A 23,007-nucleotide genomic window follows, 5' to 3' on the forward strand; every position below is an offset into this window, starting at 1 on the left:
TACAAACCAACGTAGCGTTGGATTATTGTGTCAGATAATTTCATGTTGTCGCTTTGACAAAAAAATTTCTTGAAGTTTAATTGAGCAAAAAAAAAAATTCTTGAAAAAACGTATAGAAAAATAGATATAAATTGATTCCTTGTACATCATTTTCTGTTGAAAATAATATCATACTAGTATTATTTAAAATGTCTTTCATTCTGAAACTAAAACTGAAACTTTTCAGGAATAATTTATTGTATTTAATTAAAAATGTCTTTGCGTGAATTGAATAAATAAACATGAAGGAATTTTTTTTAAATATTAAAGAAAAAAACACAAGCCGTATCTTTTTTTTGTTAGAACAAAAACAAAACATTGTTTCATGAATTCAAGCATTTAATTCAAATGTTTTAATGAAATGACTAAATTAATAAAACCCGTTTCGTTTTTACTAAAATGACTTAATACATTTTTATTTAAAAATTGCCTTTCCAAAGATTTTTCCTTTTTAAAAAGAAATTTAGGCAGCACGGTGGAAAACCGGTTAGAGCGTCTGGGGTTCAATCCCCGGCCCCGCCTGTGTGAAGTTTGCATGTTCTCCCCGTGCCTATGTGGGTTTTCACTCCGGTTTCCTCCCACATCCCCAAAACATGCGTGGTAGGTTGATTGAAGACTCTATATTGCCCGTAGGTGAGAATGTGAGTGTGAATGGTCGATTGTCTATATGTGCCCTGCGATTGGCTGGCGACCGGTTCAGGGTGTACCCCGCCCCGCCTCGCCTCTCGCCCGAAGATAGCTGGGATAGGCTCCAGCACGCCCGTGACCCTAGTGAGGAAAAGCGGTGACCAAGATGGATGGACGTCCCAACTTCATTGGAATTGGGGTTGTATTTGACGTGATAAAACAGTCGCAAGTATCTATTTTCACAATGCTATATTTAAGTTTCACCTGGAACATGAAGTAATTGCCTTTGTTGATATCGATAACGGTTATAAAAAACCTCGAGTCAAATGTTCATTGTAGTTTATGCTGGGGGCTGCTAAGAAAATGGATGTTCATAGTTTGGACACCCTTTATTTAAACCATGTGAACTTTTTTGACCCAGCCCCCTAAAAGAATCAAAATCGAGAATCATTTGGAACTGGAATCGAAATGAGGAACCAGAATCGGGACCGGAATCGCTCAAATTCAAACGATGCCCATCCCGAGTCACAAGTGATTAGCTTAGCAGGATACGTTCTTGTTCATGGAGTAAGATGTTCCAAAGCGGGTACTGCTTTGCCTCTTGGCTGGAGTTTTCCATTCAAAAAGCAGATTTCCGGATGAACATTATAGCCCATTGATCAGCTTGCGTGGTTCACGGAGTAAGATGTTTCGAAGGAAAGGATAGGTGCCATTTCGATTCTCGGTCAGACTTTTCCATTCACCCCAAAGTCACAGTAACTGAAACAGAAAACTATTCTGAATTCACACCAATAAGTGATGATTAGTTAAATTAGCAGGCTACTTCTTGGTTCACGGAGGAAAGGAGCGGAAAGTACCGTTTCGATTCTTGGGTGGACTTTTCCATTCACGTCAGTCACAGCAAATATCTGGAGCCACACCATTTTGTAAATATTGCATGCTACTTCCTGGTTTGTGGAGCTTGATGTTACCAATAAGCGGAAGTTACCATTTTTATTCTGGGTCATATTTTTTCATTAACGCCAGAGTCATCTTAACTCAAACTCCAAAGCTGCTAAAACGTTTTTGGGAAGGTCCACAAGCCGTATTGTTTGTGCTGTAAGGGCTGCAAAAGTGCCTGCATGAGTTCATAGGACACAATGAAGCTCGGCAACTAGTCTTCATTTCATTGGAGGTAGCTTCCTGAAGAAATTGGCAGTCAGACAGAAGATCACCCAAAGACCACCCAAAAACATATCACAAGGAACGTACTGGTTCAAATGGACACAGCCGTCACCCCGCCGCTACTGCAGGACCCCTTCTCCAGGTCCTCCAAGACCAAGTCTTGTTCCGCGATATGGTGCATCCGCCTGCAGCTGCTTTTATCCAGGCTATTAAGCGAGATGGGCTCCAGGGAGGTCTGCACGTTATTAGCCGGTAGCACTGAGTTAGGCTGCAGCCGGTGCGAGTATGTTTTCCTCCGCTGTCCGTCGGCTGCGCAAAGGCTAAACTTGAACACCACTTGAAATCCCCGGCGGAAGTTCTCATTGAAGAATCCGTAGATGATCGGGTTGACGCTGCTGTTGAAGAAGGCCAGCCAGTGGGCAAAGGGGTAGACGTAGATGTTGACGATGCGATACTGCTGCTCCGTTAGCCGGGCGTAGTCACTCAGCATCATGAGGGTCCACAGGGGCAGCCAGGACAGGATGAAGAGCAAGGCGACGATCAGGAGCATCTTAATCACCCGTTGCTTCTTCTTGGAGACGCTGTGGCGGTTGTCGTGACCTGGCTTGCCGCCCGTGGGCATGGCGGTTTTAAAGAGCGTGATGCCGATGCGTGCATACATGACGACGATGAGGGACAGCGGAGCCAGGTAGATGTTGGCGAACAACACGGTGGTGTAAATCTTGCGCATGTCTTGGTTGGGCCAGTTCTCCCGGCACCAGTAAAAAGGAGTAGTTTTGTTGTTGTAGCCCAGCAGCACTTGGATGCTTTGCTCCTGCGTCACCTGTAGCATCACACCCGACGGACACATAATGGATATGGCCAGGACCCAGATGATTACGATGATCAGGGTGGCAGTGGAGATGGTCAGCTTTTGCTTGAATGGGTAAACGATGCATCGGAATCTGTCAACAGATGAAAAGAGAGTGAATGAGGGAGGTAGGCAAACATGGACATCAATCTATCATTAATAGGATAAGCTTTAGTTTTCTTCCATAATTGAAAGTATGATGTGTGTCTGAGGGACAAGTATCTCATTGTAATCGATATTCCCATACCAGGCGCTGAACACAGAAATTCTGAGTGAAAACCAATGATCCCAAGCCACCAGACCATACAGGACTCTGGAGATTAGGGTCATGGCATTGAAATTGAAAAGACAGGGTTTGCGTTAGGTGGCTCGTAAAAGGGAACTCGAAATTGAATGTTGGGCATCAAACGTAGGGAACCCTCAACCAATGGTAGCCTTCAGACACGGCAGAAAAGAGCTTCACATAATGGGAAGAAAACAGAAACCCTGATCGTTACATGATATGGGATTTGTTACGTTTGGGATTAGGACACATCATCCCAAAATTCAAATGCGGCAATTAAAAGTCAGGGTCTTCCATCAATGGCAGCTTTCAAAGATGCAAAAAAAAGAACGTTCCTTACCAGGAGACAAACCTTACTGCTAGACCATATGGGAAAGTGACTTGTCACTTTCGGGATTAAATGAAGGATGGTGATCAAAAAGAGAGTCTTCCTTCAAAGGCAGCCTTCAGACATGATAGAACTGCTCGTACCAAGCGGGACAGACAATTCATATTCCAGGGGGTCCTTCTGAGAACCTGGAACAGTTGTTGAGGGCGACGCCAACATGTTGGTCTCAATTGGGTTTTATCCATCCATCCATCCATTTTCTGAGCCGCTTCTCCTCACTAGGGTCGCGGGCGTGCCGGAGCCTATCCCAGCTGTCATCGGGCAGGAGGCGGGGTACACCCCGAACTGGTCGCCAGCCAATCGCAGGGCACATATAGACAAACAACCATTCGCACTCACATTCACACCTACGGGCAATTTAGAGTCTCCAATTCATGCATGTTTTTGGGATGTGGGAGGAAACCGGAGAGCCCGGAGAAAACCCACGCAGGCACGGGGAGAACATGCAAACTCCACACAGGCGGGGCCGGGGATTGAACCCGGGTCCTCAGAACTGTGAGGCTGACGCGCTAACCGGTCGACCACCGTGTCGCCAATTGTGTTTTATATGAATTTAATTATTTACACAAAGTATGAAATTGCTTTATAGTATTTACATTGCTTCAATAATATGCTACTTGTGTAGGTATGATATACCTAAATACCAAATAACACCAAATCTAAAATCGCTAAATTGGCACCACTGAAGACAAGTCGTACTGCCGACACACGGGCACCACAAAATAAATAAAAGTACCACTCTCAAAATAAAAGCTCTACATATTTTATTTTTATTTTTATTTATAAAGACTGCAAGGGCTGGCCAGAGACTGCAGCCAGTCTGGATCTGGCCCACGGACCCTTCTTTGGCCAGGCCTACCAGACCATATGGAACAACCATATGTCAAATTTGGAATTAGGGAATCCCAGCCTTAAATTAGGATGACAGCTGACTGCACGCTCCAGTACACGCGATAAAATGATGACTGCACACAAAGGCAGACAGCATTTTGTAGGCAGGTGAATAATTCAAGTTTGGCTTTTTATTTCATAAATATAAAGAGGCCTCAAATAGACATTGAGTATTTTATTTGAAAGGAACCAATCCAGCATCTTTTTTTTTAGTTCAAAATGTTTTTAGTTGCATGCACAAATATATTCTCTCTCTGTAACAGTGCATCAATTTCATAAATGGAACACACCATGTTTTACAATACGTAGCATACATTGAAGAAAAAAAAAAAAATATATATATATATATATATATATATATATATATATAAAATGTATAAAGTCATGGCATTTAAATTAAAATCAGGGTTCGGGGTTAGATGGCCTGCTTGAGGTAAACGGAGGTCCCAATTAAACTGTTGGAAATCAAATGAACGTTTGGGATGGTGGCATCCCATCCTTAAATCCAAATGAGTTGATGAACCCATTGTCTTCATTCAAAGGTTGCCCTCAGACACTGCAGAAAAGTATTCGCAACACGAGTCACACCAGACTCATGGAGGCGAAAACGAGGAATCCTAACCACTGGACCATATGTGCTGCATTTACTAAATATTTGACATTTTTACACCTCACTCCAACTAGCGTTCGTCCCAACCTCACTCAAGACTGCTTGCGTCATCCCCATTCCGATAGTCACAAATTGCTTTGAAGAGCTGATCATGGCACAGATCAAAAACTCCACTCTGGACCCTCACCGGTACGCCTATAGGAAGAACCGCTCCACTGATGTTTCCGTTTTATCAGTGGTCCGCACAGACCTCACTCACCTGGAGCGCAAGAACTCCTAACTCCACCTGCTCTTCCTGGATTTCACCTCCACCTTCAACACCATCCTCCCACAGACCAGAAATAAGTACATATATATATATATATATATATATATATATACATATATAAAATATTCCTTTTTAATGAAAAAAAATATCTCTGAATATATAAATCCGGTCGGTGGTCAAAACAGTCTTGCGGTGCCTCCTCTGTATCTTGAGACAAAACTGGCACAGTCGTTATGTTGGCTGACTTCTACAACCTTTTTTTCCCCTTTTATAATTTCAAAATAAATTCATGCAGAACAATGAATTGCACCACTCACTTAACCGCTCAGCTATGCAATTATTACTTTTATTTTTGCATTTTTTTACGTTTAAGATATTGATCAGTGTTAGGTATAAGTTTCGTTCTTCTACAGTCGCGTGATATTTGTTTTTTGTGTTTTGAGTTTGACATTGTAGTCAAGCGCAAAGGACCTTTACGCTCCATCTCACTGTCTTGAATCCAGTGCCGATCAAATCGCTTGACAGATATGGAAGACGACGGTGACTTCTCTCAAAGCATTACAAACTCTCGTGTGTCCTTTCCAGTGGCACCAGACACCCTCTGGCTGGGTAAAGTGTGGACAGAATGACAAGAGACGCTACTGACCGGCTGTTGTTAATATGTTGGCAGCTCTGTCGGTTCGACATCTTCGAGAGGCCAGTCTGCAACTGACTGCTTCTCCTCCACCGAATGTTTTCACAAAGCAGAATTAACGTCAAACTGTCATCTGGAGTGATGAGGCAATTGGGCTGAAAAGTAGGACAAGTCAAAAACAAGGAAAAATCCCGAAGATGCTGGTTACATTGTAGTGATGCCTTCATTGGCTTAAATATTGATCCTGATGGAATCCAAACTGCTAGACACGGGGTTCCCAAATCTTTCTAAGCTGGAGCCTATCCCAGCTATCTTCGGGCAAGAGGCGGGGTACACCTTGGACTGGTCGCCAGCCAATCGCAGGGCACATACAGACAAACAACCATTCGCACTCACATTCACACCTACGGGCAATTTAGAGTCTCCAATTAATGCATGTCTAAGCGTGTCGGGGGGAAGCCCATCGGCTTGAATCTAGTCTACAATTTGGCCCTTAAAAATGGGTTTAAAAGTCATACATCAATCTAAAATACTCCCAACTTTGTACTCGTAATAACAAACGATTGTTATAAGTCTCGCGCAGGCACTATACTAGTGTTCTTGGCACAATCAAAGTCATATTTTTTCAGAACAAGTTGTATTTCTTTGAGAATATATGCTTGTATATGTGTATATATATAATATGTATCGGTGACACAGTGGACGACTGGTTAGCACATCTGCCTCACAGTTCTGAGGACCCGGGGTTCAAACCCCAGCCCCGCCTATGTGGAGTTTGCATGTTCTCCCCGTGCCTGCGTGGCTTTTCTCCGGGTACTCCGGTATGGTAAAAACATGCATTAATTGGAGACTCTAAATTGACCGTAGGTGTGAATGTGAATGTGAGTGCGAATGGTTGTCTGTTTGTATGTGCCCTGCGATTGGCTGGCAACCGGTTCAGGATGCACCCCGCCTCCTGCCCGATGACAGCTGGGATAGGCTCCGGCACGCCCGCGACCCCAGTGAGGAGAAGCGGCTCAGAAAATGGATGGATGGATATTATTTTTGTAAAATCCATCTGCATTGTTTCCCTGTAGTTTTCCCTTGTAGATTTAATAACATTTTCTATACAATTCCAATTCCTGTTGTGTTTTGTGTGTTTGAGTATAACCGGAAAACCGCCATAATTGAGAACTCTCATTTCATAAATGTAGCAGCCTTCTAGATAACCGAGATTAATAGAGGGTTTTTTTGTCACTTTTCCTAAAGTTTACACATATAAAAGAGACGTGGTGCAAAAACAACAACAAGATTGGAATGCTCCTAGCCCCTCCTGAAATTATTAAAAGTCAAACTAAGGAAGTTCAAACTGAAAACAGAAGTCTGAAGGAATACAAGCACTGCGTGTTTCTACAATACCAAATTTGATCTTAAATGCCAACACTTAAATGTGTTCTGGCACCATAAACTCAGCCCTGAGTTGAAGTGTGAATGTGAAACATTTGTTCCTGGTGTCAAAGTTACTGCAAGTACGGGTGAGTGTTAATGCAGTGGGGAGAATGCGAAAACCACGCTGCATTGACCGCATCGGTCAAAAACGAGACATGCGAACAGCAAGGTAGAACCATGAGGCTCATATGTATTTACTTTTGACTGTTGTCCTTGGTAAGGAGACATTTTTCATCTGAGAGGAGACTGAAAACCATAGCATCAAAGTAAAGACTGTGGAGTAGAACAGTGTCGCATCCTAAGCTAAAGCTAAGGGTAAGCCAAGGTTAGCATGTATCGTCAAGTGTTAACAATGACCAATCTGCTCAACAAATGAGCAACCGGTCGGGGTTCATGACAGCTGTAGCGACTCTGTTTTTGCCAGTAGAAAATCATCAATGAAGCAGGTTACGTATGCGGGCTGTCGGGTGACCGTACCTGTCCACGGCGATTGCCACCAGGGTGAAGACGGAGGCCGACACGGAGATGCCTTGCACCGTGCCGCTCATTTTGCACACCAGGCTTCCAAACGGCCACCCTGTGGACAGGAGGGATGACACTGCTCATTCCCCGCCAGCAAGATAAGGTCTCAACAGTTGTACTAGGTTTCAACTAAGTTGAATTGAAAGATTTTAACGCTGACACACGGTTCACTTTCCATGCATGTTTTGGCTTCATTTTGACCCGGGCCAAGAATATCCCCATAATAATGGTCTAAGGTGTGTGTCAGAAAAGTTCTAGGATGCTGCAGCGTCAGTAGAGAAGAGGTGAGATTTGTGGCAGGACAACGCATGCATGCTTCAACATGACTAGGCGCCTGTTCGCAACGGTCTGAGCATCTGACACTTCCTGGCCGAGAACGATGTTGCCGATTTTCTCCACTTTCCCAAGCTCAAGGGGGTCGTCAAGGGGACTTGTTTGGAAGATGTGGTCAAGGTGGCTGTGACGACGGAGCTACGGAGGATCCTGGAAGAACGCTTCCAGGAGTGCACGAAGACGTGGCAGAGAAGGCTCGGAAGTGCGTTAAACTCCAGGGGGATTATTTCCAAGGGGAAACCCTGCGGTTTGTAGTTCAGGTTTCAAACACACTATATCTTTTGTGACCCCAGTCCTTAAACTATTCTGACACACCTTGGATATCAATTTATGAACTACAGAACTTTCCAAAATGTATTCATAACCTGCAGAATCCTTATTCAATGTTCCAGAGTGTGTAAATGTTGTGGAAACGCAAACAGTTCTCTAGACTGTATCAAACTCCCCCATAAACACCATCCCCACTGTCCCATAAAAAATACACAAAAACATGACTCGGACCCTTTTACTGTTTTGAGGTTACTCTATGACTCCTCCTAGACCAACAGGTGCATGTTTCTGCAGGAACCTGTACAAATCTGGCGGAAACACAGACAGTTCTCGGGACTGTTTCAAGCTCCCTCTTGAACACTGCTATGGCTGACCCGTACGAAATACACACATTTATGACCTCTACAGTTTCACAGTTTTTCACAGTCGATTTGAAAAATAGCTTGAACAAATTTTTTCTTTGATGTTTTCTTGTTTAAAAGCTAACATTATCTGTTCAACCAAACCTCACCGTCATCTACTTCATCTACTACAAAATTTATTTGTATTTGATTTGCAAATGTTTCACATTTTTTTCTTACCGTTTACTTGTTTTAAATCTAACATTACGTTCATGCTGAATTTGCTTCCTCATCACTTGCCTGTCTCGCACACACCCGCTCACTCTACTTGCAAAATTGCCTTAAGGGCTATACAAAGAAATCTGACGTGATTTGTGTCATGTGTGTGTGCGTTCTGGTTGTTGTCTTCCCCCTGTCTTGTACACACCTGCTCCTGAGAGCATCTTCCCCACCTGTGCCTCGTTTACCCTAATTACCCCATGCATTTAACCTCGTGTCTCGTTCTTTCTGGTCGCCAGTTCATAGTACCTTGTTGTCACGTTCCAGCATTCCTTGTTTCCATGTCACCGACTCATAGTAAGACTAGACCCTGTTCTGATTTTTCACCCTGCCTCTTTGCCTCACGTTTTTGGAATACTGTTGCCTTTTTCGGATTGCCTACCTGTGTACCGACCTCTACCCGTATATTAAACCGCTCTTTTTGAAACTGTCCATTTCTATTGGAGTCGTGCGTTTTGGATCCTATCCTTTGTTCCGTTCATGACAGAACGAACTGACCATAACATGGACCCAGCAGACTCAGACCCGGTGCGCAAAGCCCCTCAAGTGCAGGGTCAACGCATCTCGAAGCAGGATGAGCAGCTTGCTGCCCTCCACCTTCATCTAAAGGGAATGTCAGAGCATTAGGACACTATGATGAGACAGGTGGCCTCACAGTTTGAAGTGTTAATGAATATGCTTCAGAAGAAGGGACCAGCTGGCACAGCATCCGATGCCACAACTGTACCACCGTTTCCATGTGAACCATTCACCATGGAGCCACCTGGGACCTCTGCTGCTGTCTGCCCACAGCTCTCTCGACCGGAGTGGTTGTCTGGAGATTCTGGGAACATTAAGCCGTTCATCACTCAGTGCGAACTCCACTTTGAGCTGCAGGGAGCTGCCTTCCCCACCGAGCGGGCAAAGATCGCTTTTGTCATTTCCCACTTGACTGGTCGTGCGGAGGCGTGGGCTACTGCTCAATGGAGCCGCAATTCCGCCGCGTGTCATTCTTGGGCTTCTTTCGTAAAGACTATGGAGCAAGTTTTCCAGTATTCCACACCAGATCGTGAGGTAGCTCGCTCCCTTGTCACCTTACAACAAGGCAAGCGCAGGGTTTCAGATTACGCGATTGAGTTTCGCATTCGAGCAGCTGAGAGTCAGTGGAACAACAGGGCACTACTCGATGCATTTTTTCAAGGACTATCTCCCGCCGTGAAGGATAATTTGGTCCCACTAGACCTGGCGACCGACTTGGACACTCTCATCCGTCTCGCCGTAAAGATCGACAAAAGGCTTTTGGATCGCGAGCTGGACAGAGATCGTCGGAAGGATGCGTCACCGCGCACTTGGAGGACGAGCCTCGGTGACCAGCCAAACCAAGGTAGATCCCGTGTTGTCGTGGGTGTGTGTTCAGGTTGTTGTCTTCCCCCTGTCTCGTACACACCTGCTCCTGAGAGCATCTTCCCCACCTGTGCCTCGTTTACCATAATTACCCCATGCATTTAACCTCGTGTCTCATTCTTTCTCGTCGCCAGTTCGTTGTACCTTGTTGTCACGTTCCAGCATTCCTTGGTTCCACGTCACCGATTCATAGTAAGACTAGACCCTGTTCTGATTTTTGACCTTGCCCCACGTTTTTTGGATACTGTTGCCTTTTTCGGATTGCCTGCCTGTGTACATAGCTCTGCTCTTCTACTAAACCTTTCGTTTTGAAGCTGTCCATTTGTATTGGAGTCGTGCATTTTGGGTTTTGTCCTTTGGTCCGTTCATGACATTTGACTCCAACTTTGATTTTCAAAAGTGCTTTCACTCATTTTTCCTTTGCTGTTTTCTCATTACAAAGCTAACCTTCTGTTTATCCTGAACTTGCTTCTCGACTGCTTGCTTGCCTCAAACCCGCCTCAGCACTTGCAATTCAACCAGATAATGTCGTGTTTTAAAACAGCAAAGAAAAAGGGGTAAACGCTATCTTCTTGCGAGACACATTGCGCGTCACAACAATAGCCAATGGGTTCAGTCCGCCTTTCCTTTCATCTAGTCCTTTCACAAACCAGAAACCTCTCATTATCGGCCAATTAAAGCATTGTGAGTCGCAATCATCCAAATGATGCGCGGGACATAAAAGCTGTTATCAGAGAGCTGACTACTTTTTGTCCGGTCTCGACAACCTCAGATGACAAGGCTCTCATGGTCGCCACCTATCTTCTTTGGAGTTCATGAATGGCATTAATTAGATACGAGTGAGGCGGTGGAAATAATTCCAATTAAAGCTGCAAGGAGAAGAGAACATTTTAATGGAGATTCATCAAAATGATTGTTAATAGAAGTCTCGTAACAGAAGTCTTGTGATATTAGGTAGATAGATGGTGTAGATGGATAGATGGACAGACATGGAAGACTCTCATTGCAAACAAAGGCCTTTGTACAAAGCATTAAATAAATACCACTTGGCATGTTCAATACTTTTTCCCTGTGTCATTTCACACTGTTACACACAACTGAATTTCCGAGCTTATTTGGAGCTTTCTTTGTATGTAATGGATTACTTGCGTTCTTCCCAACATCTGGTGACATTTTCATGTCAATAGCACCTTTGGAAATATACGAAGTAGGATAAATTGTGATGTGTTAAATACTTATTTCAACCACTGTAACTATGACTTCACTACTTTGTTCTTATAATGTTATGACTATTCTTGCAAGTCCAAAAAAAATGTCCCTTCTAATTGATTGTTCTATGAAAATTCTAACTATTTTCCTTGTAACATTACTCCTTTATTCTTATAATACGATGAGGTCATTCTCATAATGTTCAGACTTTTTTTTTTAATGTACTGTACTTTTTTTCTCATTACGATTTTATTTAACTACAATTAAGTCAGACCTTAACATGACAGTTTCTTTTGGTAACATTTTGTATTTTCTGTAATATTACTACTTTGGGTTTGTGAAATTCAAACTTTTTACATGCCATTACATGGCTGACCTTGTAAAACTATGACTTTAGTCATGTAAAATTCTGCGTTTTACCTTTGTTATATCGGTACTTTATTCACTTGTCAAAATGTTTATTCACTTAAACTGTTTTCCTTATAATGCTGACTTTTTTCCACATAATGTTAGTATTTTGTCATAAAATTAGAACTTTATTCTCAGGAAATTCTGACCTTTTTTGGAGTTGTGCAAAGTGTTCCAATAGAAGTCGTTTTGGCCCAATATTGTGAATGTTGTCTCATGCAAAATTGGACTTTTTTTGTTCTAAAAAAATATATCTTTTCTTGAGCAGACAGCCAAGTAGCGCACTCCCATGTTGTCGCCATTGCCTCAACGCATGATGAACAACAACAGTCAACAACAAAACAAAGTGAGCAAAGTGAATATTTACCTGTTATGATGTTATCGAGAAGTGTTGTTGGCATGCAGAAAATCCCCACCAGGAGGTCGCTCACAGCGAGATTAAGAATGAACAAGTTGGTGACGGTCCGCATGTTCCGGCTGCGCAGCACTATAAAACACACCACACTGTTGCCCGCCATGCACACCAAGAAGATGAGCAGGTAGGACACGATGAAGATGGCCGCCGTGGATGGCTGGTGTAGGTAAAAGCCCACGTAGGTGACATTATTCCTGGGAGAAAGGACGTCCTCTTCCGAGGTGTTGTAAAGCGTCCTGTTGTCCAGTTGTCGATTCATTTTAAACCTAAAGATCAAAAGCCGGGGGCACATTAATGACGTGGTTTGTCTGTCTTTTTTTGTTATGGAGCCCCAAATTGACAAATTGGCCTCGAGGAAAAACGCAGTAGAAGTAAAGTCATCTGTTCAATTGGTAAAAAGAATGAAAGAAAATATTAAAGCTGCAAGTCCCTGCCTCTTACATGGCGAATCCTTCTCCGTCCACGTTATTCGTTGTAGGCAAAATAGCTTCACCATTTGCCGTCAGCCATGTATCTAGGATATCCATCCATTTTCTGAGCCGCTTCTGCTCACTAGGGTCGCGGGCGTGCTGGAGCCTATCCCAGCTGTCATCGGGCAGGAGGCGGGGTACACCCTGAACCGGTTGTCAGCCAATCGCAGGGCACATACAAACAAAGACAGAACCATTCGCACTCACAGTCACGCCTACGGGCAATTTAGAGTCTCCAATTTATGCATGTTTTTGGGCTGTGAGAGGAAACCGGAGTGCCCGGAGAAAACCCACGCAGGCACGGGGAGAACATGCAAACTCCACACAGGCGGGGCCGGGGATTGAACCCGGGTCCTCAGAACTGTGAGGCTGACGCTCTAACCGGTCGCCCACCGTGCCGCCGTATCTAGGATACTCTCTTTCAATTGGGGCTCATTTGGAGAAATTCCCTCGTAGCTGTCAAAGTACAAGACCTGCAATTTGTCCAAAATGGCAGCTTCAAACCAAAATTGCTGACATCCTGTTCAATTTCAGGCATGGGTCCTTGTGACTTTTTTTGTGCATCCTGTTATGATAGACATGTCAACCCAAATTCATATCAATTGGTGCAACTAGTGTCATTGACTGATTTTTTTTCTAACTTTCTTGTGAGTTATAAGCATTCATGTTCAGAGCTTAGTCATCAAACGTTGATGTTATGTTTTGCCTATACGAGATAGCGCAGGCAAAAAAAAGCTTGATAATTTGGCGTCATCCTGTCCAGGAAATTTGTTTCTGAATGGAACTCATTTTGTCAAATTCCCGAGTAAGACTTCACCCACGTACAAACGGTGGATATCGCCCAAAATAACTGTTTCAAACCAAAAGTAACTTCCTGCTCAATTTTGACCCACCCAATATCGTGTTTATCGGTGAAACTGGTGCTGGGGGCGCATTTTTCAAACTTTCCAGGGAAGACTGCTTAGGCCAGGGGTGTCAAACCCATTATATCACAAACAATGTCAGGTGCCCTAACAACCCACTGGAGCACTTCCCTCCCAAAACTCCCAAAGAAATCTTTGTGGTCCACAGAATATCCCAGAAAAAAAGTGGTCGAGCTTCCCGTTATCAGGCACCTGTCTTGTAGAACCGTCTCCCTGCTTTCTTCCCTGAGCAAATATAAATCACGCCTCTTCAATAAAGCATGTGGTCAGTGGTGATCCATAGCCTTAATGCCGCTTCTGTATCTTCCCGTCCCCAGAGTCCAATGTGAATTGATGTGGGAGCTCGCATTAATCGGAGTACCATATCTGAGTGTCATATGTCGGTCGTCACTTCTGCGACCTCGTGTTTCATGTTGGACGTTGATTGATGTGACCTTCATCTACTGTTACCCACTGTAGTTGTTTCCTATTGATCTGCATTTTCCCTCGTTGATTTGTTGGTCGATCTCGGCCACATCGAGGGTCCGAGTTGAACTGTTACACAGTTATAGTACTGCATGTTCTTGTTTCTAAGTTCTGATCTTTCTGACACGAACCTCATCCCTCTCCTAGTAGTAGGAGGTGTCGCTAAAAACGGCAACTCTCTTTTACTCTCAAAACCAACCGGTCAAGGCGGATGACCACATCACATTGAGTCTAGTGTCTGCTTGAGGCTTCTCCAAAGAGGGAGTTTTTTGGGGAGGTTCAGTTGATCTTTCAATTAGTGGGGAGTGTGGTTTTAGACCTGCTCCATGGATAAAGTGCCCTGAGATTACAATCGAGTTGGGTTGAACTGAATACATGGATGGATGGATGGGTGGGTGGGTGAATGGATAGACTCAGGACACTAGACTAGACACTCAAGATTGATCAGATACTTCTTTTCAATAGCATTGTCGACTCCTCAGCCGCTGCGGCAGCCGAAGCTCGACGGTCTCTGAATGCTAGCGCTAACATGCGAGGTTTCCTGGCTGGCCACCAACAGTTGGATTTGGATCAATTTAAAGATTCGCTCAGAAATAACCACACTTTTTTTTTTTTTTCCCCTCAAGCTAACATGGGATGTTTCCTGACTGGTCCACCAAAAGTTGAATGATTGTCAAGCTAAAGCAACACTCAGTAATAATCTTCTTTTTCTGCACTTGTGTAATGACTTCCAAGGCACTGTGATACAAGTAGATTCATTGTCTGTGAGCACTAGGGCTCACATAGCTTTCTTGGCTGGTCCGCCAATATTACAAGGGGTGGATGCTAGAGTATCTCTTAATTAAAAGTCAGCGTTCGAGGCTTATTTCATTTTATCTAATTAATGAACCTGGCGTTCAAAAAGGAAAAAAATGAAATCATGTTTTTCTGGCTGCTATACCAATGAGACATTTGTACCTATTGTTTTGTTAAATTGGAACTAACGGGGGGCAGCATGGCCAAGAGGTAGTAATCCTGTCAAAGAGACGCTGTATTGAGGATTTCCATTATACTTTCTTCCGTTCGATTTTCATTATGTCAGCCTGCATTTGCATCTCTATCAAGACGTATGCACAATTTACCAGTTGAACACCTCCTGGCAGGTTTATTCACCATAACATTCAGGAAGGTTGATTAAGATGAAAGGCATCATGGAGTGACTTCTTATTGAACACAGTCGTAGTGCTTTTGTGTGTGTGTGTGTGTGTGTGTGTGCGTGTGTGTTTCTGGGGGGGGGGTAGTCAAGGACGAATTAAAAGAACTACAACGTAGAATGAGTCTTAAACAGCAGCATGTGTTAATCCTCTCTCTCTGACTTGATTTTTGTGATTTTAAAAACATTTTTAGATATTTTTTCTTACCAATCCTTTTGAACTAAATATTTAGTTTTCTATGAGAGATTTTATTGGGAGATTTATTTTAATTGATTCTCCCCTGCCCCTCCCAGATTTGTCTTTGATTCTCTTCAATTAAAAAAAAAATAATTGGGTGTTTGTTTAAATTATTTTATGTATAATAATATTTTCGGGAATAACGAAAAATATGTTCTGTAGGTGTGAATGGTTGTTTGTTTATATGTGCCCTGCGATTGGCTGGCGACCAATTTAGGGTGTAGCTAGCCTCATGCTCGAAATCAGCTGAGATAGGCGCCAGCATACCCGTGACCCTGGTGAGGATAGGCAGTTAAAATAATGGATGGATGAATGGATGGATGGATTGATGAAAATATGACTTTCATTTTCTTCATTAATTCTGATTGGAAAAATTGTAAAAAAAAAAAAAAAAAAAAAAAAAAAAAGATTTTTACTATTTTTAAGACTTTTTAGATTTTCACAGAATTAGATTTTTTTCCATCCAAATTTTTTTCCATCCAAATTTTCTGACTTTATTTCTTTTCCTCAAATAATTTTAAAAATAGAATTATTTGAAAAATATTTAAAGATTTTATTTAACTGTTATGTATTCTGTATAATGATATTATTGCAATAAAATGCAACAATTGGTTGTTTGTTTGTATGTGCCCTGCGATTGGCTGGCAACCAGTTCAGGGTGTACCCCGCCTCCCGCCCGATGACAGCTGGGACAGGCTCCGGCACGCCCGAGACCCTTGTGAGGAGAAGCTTCTCAGAAAATGGATGGATGGATATACATTTTTTATTTTTTTATTTTTTACAATTTAGATTAGGGATGTCCTTATCCGATCACGTGATCAAAATAATCCAAAGGTACAAAGATCTTTCCAAATCGAACAGTAATAGCTTTGTTCTATATGAAACAATGAACTAAATGAATGAATGAATGAATAAAGACATTAAACGTTTCTGGATTTTTTTTTTAGTACCGGTAAAATATAGGAGACTGAAAGAGGCATGCAGTCATCTGTTGCGGGTTCAAACTGTTGCCATTCTCAACTGTCATATACAAGGATCAAAACAAGAATCACTATTAATATAACTTTACAATATTAGGTTACTGCTAACTATGCATGACTAGCATAGAAGCACAACAATATACGGTCGGCACAGGCCATTTTCTGTGAGACCAATGAATTAATCATCATCCAAGGTTTCGATGGACTCACTCAACGTACCGAATAAGTTCGAATTTACGCTCTTTTATGTGCTTCCAAGTTAGCATTCTCAATGATTTATTTATAGAAGAGCAGATGTTCTACAGTGTGGAGTATGAGATATAACATAAGAGACTGAGTGTTTTCCTCAATTACCTCATTCAAAAAACAAAATACAAAAGATGAATCCTTTGCCCCTCTTGTTCTGTTGCGGGTGACACTGGCCCAGTCTAAAATAAGAAAATATTTTTAAAATTACAATTAAATATAGTCCCATTTGATAATGTTGTCCTTTTGATTTTTCCTTATATTTTAAATATTCTTACATATTTAGAACGGGGGTGTTGTGTGGGTGTGAGAGTCACTTTGTGCTAGGGGTTGAACTTAATCGTCGACTGGAGACTGGTCGACTTTACTACTCCGCATCGACATTTAAAAGTTTCAGCCTGATCTCTTAAAAAATATGCAAATTCATCCTTCTATACAATAAAATCACAAGTAAAGTAGAAACAGAAAAAGGCTGAATTTTTTTGAAACTGGGCTACACAAGATGAGAGAAAAACATGCGCAGGCTTCCCACTAATTACCACAGCTACATCCACCGTAATGGTGAATTGTACTTTTAATCTTTTTTTTTTTTTTTTTTATTTGCTGCTGTGCCGGCCCGTCTAGATATGTATTTACAGGAAACCGGTCTGTGGTGCAAAAAATGTTAGGGGCCGCTGTACTGCACCAAAAAAAGATCAATGATGTCATCAATTCATCGATTTTGACTCGATTTTTGTCACCGTATACAGTAGTTGACTACCGAAATCGTTCAATCCCTACTGTGTACTGTTTTTCACAATGGTGCCTGAAATAAAAACAAAATTAAATAATAAAGAAATAATAACTGTGTGCCACATACTGCATATAATAATCAAACAGTTGTTTAAAATTATTTGAATTTATTTTCATAGTTAATTAAATTGAATGCAATTTTTGTTTTCTTACCGAATTATTTAAATTTAATTTATTCAAATATTTCATTTGTTGACCTGTTTTCTTTCATGTCGACAAAAGGTCCAAAAGAAAAAGAACGCGGACAAGCATCCTCGCGGCTAATCATTTCAGCTGGTCGATTACGTTTGTCCGAAGCATTTTTCAAGGTTTCAATCACGCTGGCCGCATCCCACGGACACATATTCATCTCTTTGTTTATTTTGGGTCGTTTTTAACCACCGGCCTCATAGTGCAGTCCCCTTAATCATCAAGATGAGATCGACAGAATGAAAGGTAAAACTGTTACTGGGCTTCTCGTTTTTCAACAAGATTATAGCAAATTTGTAAAGAAGAAAAAGATGTGTCTGGCTTTGATGTGCAAAGAGGCCCTGAGAGATTGAAAGAAGCTTTCTGCACAAACTCACCAATTCAAGACTTCTTTTCGTTCATAGAACAAAGTTTCGTGACTGCAACCAACCTAATGTACACGGAACTCAGTCTTCACCAAACCTAACATACGTGTATTCGGAAACGTCAAAGACAATTTAGTCAGGCACGAAGCTAACCGATCATTTTGTAGACGTTGAACAGTCTCGGGGGAATTTATCATCCTGTATTTGTTTTTGTAAACGCTAACACAATTTAGAACATTCAGCAACATGTTAAAAACAGAAGCAAGCTACAAGAAATGTTCAACACAATGTCGTCTTGGAACTTTTCATAAACACCGAAGACAACTTGGAGTGGTTAATGGACCTTGCTTACGTGTTTTTGGAAACAATTTAGAATGTTTTATCAAACATGTGTGATGGTGTCCGGCTGCAATTTTTTCACTAAATATCCATCATAATGCAAATAACCACCGAGGCGGTCTCCAGGACTTCGAGCTGTGAGTGAACCCTGCTCACCATTACTGACCGCGCTTCCCAAGTGTTTTGAGCGATTTCAGACCTTGTCAATAAGACATCGTACACCTCTTGAGAATCCATTTCGGCCATGTGTAATGTCACTCTCGACAGGCGACACGGTGCGCTTCTGTCCAGAGAATGCCGTTGAATTGCTTTTCTGTAGTCTTCCGGCACCATTGTGCGTCAACGACTTCACAGTTGTCCATTATACACATTTCACGGGCACTTGTCAATCACCGCTGGAAATCACCAACTCCCCCCCCCCCCCCCCCCCCCCCCGATAAAAGGCCCTGCAGCATCTTTTCCGCCCAACCGCTCAATTCGCCCGCGACACTCTCCCACCCTCGAGGGGTGCGTCACAACGTGGAGGTTGACGCGTCCCCGCTGTAATTACTGTCAGGGTTGTGTGCCAGATCTAATTTGCCCCTCAAGTGTGAGCATTTTGACTCCAGCAGCCCCGCATAATCGCTTCCAGATGTATATATTTTTACAAAAACGTAATTTCAACATAGGCCGCTATTGTGTTTGTCTTTTATTGTCATTTTATATCAGGTCGTCAAAAGTCCTTTTTTTGAAGGACCACTGGAAACGACAAAAATGGCTGCTTCACACCAAAACGGCAGACTTCCCATCTGTTTTCGGGCATATGTTCTTGAGACTTCTTTGTGGATCTATTCATCATGGCAATTTCACTAAACAAACACTAAACAGGCGCACTAAACTTACAGATGCTCATAACGCGCAAAAATAAACAACTCACTCGGCCCCCGATAGTTAATACTGTTCCCCGTGCTTTCTTTTCGATAGTACATGACAGTTGTGTTTCCCCACACAGGGACTCAAATCGATCATAACTTCACTGAATACAGTACAGCCTCCTTGTCTTTTTTTTTTTATTGCATAACAGTCTAACCCCGAGTGCGCGTTTGTTCCGAGCCAAGCCAAAAAAAAAAAAAAAAACATCTTCTCTTCTAGCTGTAGCTTCTCATTACGTCCCATTCGATGACATTCCTCATTCTTTTAAAGCAAGTTCGACGCGTCACTCCCTTTCCGTCGCCTCGCTGTGTCATTACTACTCCTAATTGTTTAGCGGGGCAACCTCAAAACGACAATGACAGATAATTGCATGTCACGTAAAACAATATCTCCTACAGTTCTGGACACTTCGGAAAAAACAAAAGGGTGGCAAAAAGGTGGGGGTGTGTTGGGGTACGTTCATGAGTGGACCTTCAGGGCTGGACCAGGCACAATGAGCCCACTGTGTGCGCAAATGAAGCTGATGAGAGGGACGCACGCACCCAATGGTGGGCAGTTTCCACAAATCAAAAATCGGAATAACATACACATTCATAATTGTTTTAAAAAAACTTTTAAAAAATGTAATTGCATTTTAAAAGATATGATTACAGTACGGTGACATAAATTGAATGCGGGGTGACTTCCACAATGCAAAAATTGTCAAATTAAATAACTAATGCAATAAAATGCTTTAAGATACAAGTAATTAAATTTAATCCATAGGAAAACATTAAAAAAATAAACGATATACTCTACAATACTACAATACTATACTATACTATACTACAGTATAAGAGATGCACAATTAATGTTAGGTGACGTCCACAATTTAAAACATTGTAAATATAAATCATAATAAAATATAATATAACAACGCAAATACAAAATAAAACATGAATTCAAATAAAAAAAATATTAAAAAATGGAATAAATATAAGTCTAAATATCAGAGATATTCATGGTTGACTTCCACTATGTATATGTATATATATATACACACACACACACAAGTATATATACATATATAAAAGTATGTAAAATACAAAAAAAATAAAAATTGTGGAAAAAATGAGACAAACATGATGCTGAGTGACATCTATGATGAAAAATAGATCATAAATCATCATCATCATTAGCATTATCATAATCTTGACACAAATACAATAAAAATAAATGAATAACACACACACACACACCTAAAATCGCAAATAAACACATTCAAATTTTAATGAAAGATGTAAATATATAGGAGACATACTGACTCCCAGAATGCAGAAAAAGTTAAATGATCCATCCATCCATTTTCTGAGCCGCTTCTCCTCACTAGGGTCGCGGGCGTGCTGGAGCCTATCCCAGCTGTCATCGGGCAGGAGGCGGGGTACACCCTGAACTGGTCGCCAGCCAATCGCAGGGCACATACAAACAAACAACCAGTCACACCTACGGGCAATTTAGAGTCTCCAATTCATGCATGCTTTTGGGATGTGGGAGGAAACCGGAGTGCCCGGAGAAAACCCACGCGAGCACGGGGGAGAACATGCAAACTCCACACAGGCGGGGCCGGGGATGGAACCCGGGTCCTCAGAACTGTGAGGCTGACACGCTAACCGGTCGACCACCGTGCCGCCTAAAGTTAAATTAACTACAATAAAAATAAATACATATATATAAAATAAATATAATATATGTATAGGTAATAAAATGAAAGCATTTTGTATATGCTCGCACAAGCATGAGAATGGATGTGAATCATAGAGATGACAATAGGAGCACATTGCTGGGTTAGTAATGGGAAATAAAATAAAAATATATCAGGTCACGAGCATGACAAGTTGCCTCCTCAGTTACTACAAAGTGCAAAAAGGACCCATCTCACCTTTTATTTTTGGAGCTTTAAAAGTGCACGTGTCCAACACACCTCTGTCGGTTTCTCTCTACCTGAAGAAAAGAAAAAAGGCCAACTATACGATTCCGGCTCGATGTGCGGGTGTCATGGAGGCCGCAGATGCGCTCAGCCCGCCTCTCTGAGCGCGAGTGGCGGGCTAGCAGTGGCGCGTGGACCCTTTTTGAGGCCGTGACGTAGGCAGCCTATCAGGGAGAGGATGGGGGTGGGCTAAGCAGACTAACAGGGAGAAGAGTGATAGCCTCCTCCAACTGAGAGAATGTGCACACCCATAGTGATCATGCAGGTCACAGCTGGTGTGAGCATGTTTCATGTATGCACTATAAGCATGCATGACACATATGAGAAAATCCGGTGCGTTCTAGAAAAAGAGAAGAAAAGGGAAATCCGCTGAGAGATGGAGGGACTTGCAAGCTGAGTGACTTTTACGCACGGAACTCATTAAGCTGTACGGTTGCACGACAGTGTTGTCACTTTTGTTTTAATGCGCTCGGTTGCTCCCAGAAATGCAAATGATGTGATCCATTACTGTCACGTGACTGGTAATGGATGAGGGTTTCCTTCAAGAAGCACAGTCGAAGCATAAAGTATGTGAACCCTTTGGAATTTCTTCCATTTCGGCATCAATTGGTCATAAAATGCGGTCTGATCGTCATCAAGATCAAAGGGTAAACAGTCTCCTTGAACTGTTATCACAAAAACAATTATATGTTTTCATATTTTAGTGAAAAGAAGATGTAAACATTCACAGGACAGGGAGGAAAAGGCGAGCGAGCCCTTGGATTTAGTAACTGGTCGACGCTCCTTTGGCAGCAATAACCTCAACCAAACGTTTCCTGTAGTTGCGTGTTAGACGTGCAGGATGGATTTTGGACCATCCCTCTTCACAAATGTGTCGCAGTTCAGCAAGATTCCTGGGATGTCTGACGTGAATAGCTCTCTTCAGGTCACGCCACAGCAGGACTTCGTATCCACCTTATTCCTGGGCGGGCTCATTAACCGTAGAAACTGGCTGAAAAGCCTCCGTTCTCAACACCACTTGTCCTCGTTAGGGTCGCGGGGCCCTGGAGCCTCTCTCAGGCAGACTACACCCTGAACCGGTCGCCAGTCAGTCGCAGGGAACGTATAGACGGAGACAAACATTCGCTCGCATTCACGCCGTCACTGAGTGGGAACTGAACACGCATGTTCTACTTTGCCGTTGGGTTACGAGTACAATGGAGGAGAGGCGCCAGACGCTCAGTAGGATTGAGATCAATGTCGCTGTAAATCAGGTATGAGTTCATGTTTAGGGAGGACACAACATTACAGCATTCAGTCAGGCAACAACATGGAGTTTGACCTCTTTCTGACCAGTTCGTATGTGATGCTCGTTTGGACTGCTGGGGAGTATTAATATAAAAAAAACAAAAAAATGCCATAATTTCAGCATAGATATAAGTTGTTCAATGATTCAGTATTTTAATCGTAATCTGCATTTAATATACATCACGATATATGTAGAACCAATTTCATATGTATCAAAATGAAAAGACAGCAAGGGGTAGGACAAGACAAGTTTTTTTTTTTTTTTTTTTACTTCTCCCTACTCCCTTTGAGCAAGATGAGA

At 42.3% G+C, this 23,007-nt stretch overlaps 1 protein-coding gene across 1 annotated transcript; it reads right to left on the bottom strand.

The window, feature by feature from the left end:
- Positions 1-815: 815 nt before the first annotated feature.
- On the bottom strand, positions 816-21,512 carry npffr2a (neuropeptide FF receptor 2a). The gene is made up of 4 exons (XM_061673514.1): positions 21,372-21,512; positions 12,295-12,608; positions 7,660-7,759; positions 816-2,774 (listed from the first exon to the last, which is right to left on the bottom strand). Exons 2-4 carry the CDS (start codon positions 12,599-12,601, stop codon positions 1,922-1,924), a joined length of 1,260 nt encoding a protein of 419 aa, XP_061529498.1. The 5' UTR covers positions 12,602-12,608; positions 21,372-21,512; the 3' UTR covers positions 816-1,921.
- Positions 21,513-23,007: the final 1,495 nt, after the last annotated feature.

The sequence above is a fragment of the Phycodurus eques genome, chromosome 3 (genome assembly GCF_024500275.1).
Source record: "Phycodurus eques isolate BA_2022a chromosome 3, UOR_Pequ_1.1, whole genome shotgun sequence".
Classification (NCBI taxonomy): Eukaryota; Metazoa; Chordata; class Actinopteri; order Syngnathiformes; family Syngnathidae; genus Phycodurus; species Phycodurus eques.

Coding starts and splice junctions, on each gene's coding strand:
- npffr2a (XM_061673514.1), bottom strand. CDS start 12,601: ATGAATCGACAACTGGACAACAGGACGCTTTACAACACCTCGGAAGAG. Junction 7,760..12,294: donor TCTCGATAACATCATAACAG/GTAAATATTCAC, acceptor TCCTGTCCACAG/GGTGGCCGTTTGGAAGCCTG. Junction 2,775..7,659: donor GTGGCAATCGCCGTGGACAG/GTACGGTCACCC, acceptor ATCTGTTGACAG/ATTCCGATGCATCGTTTACC.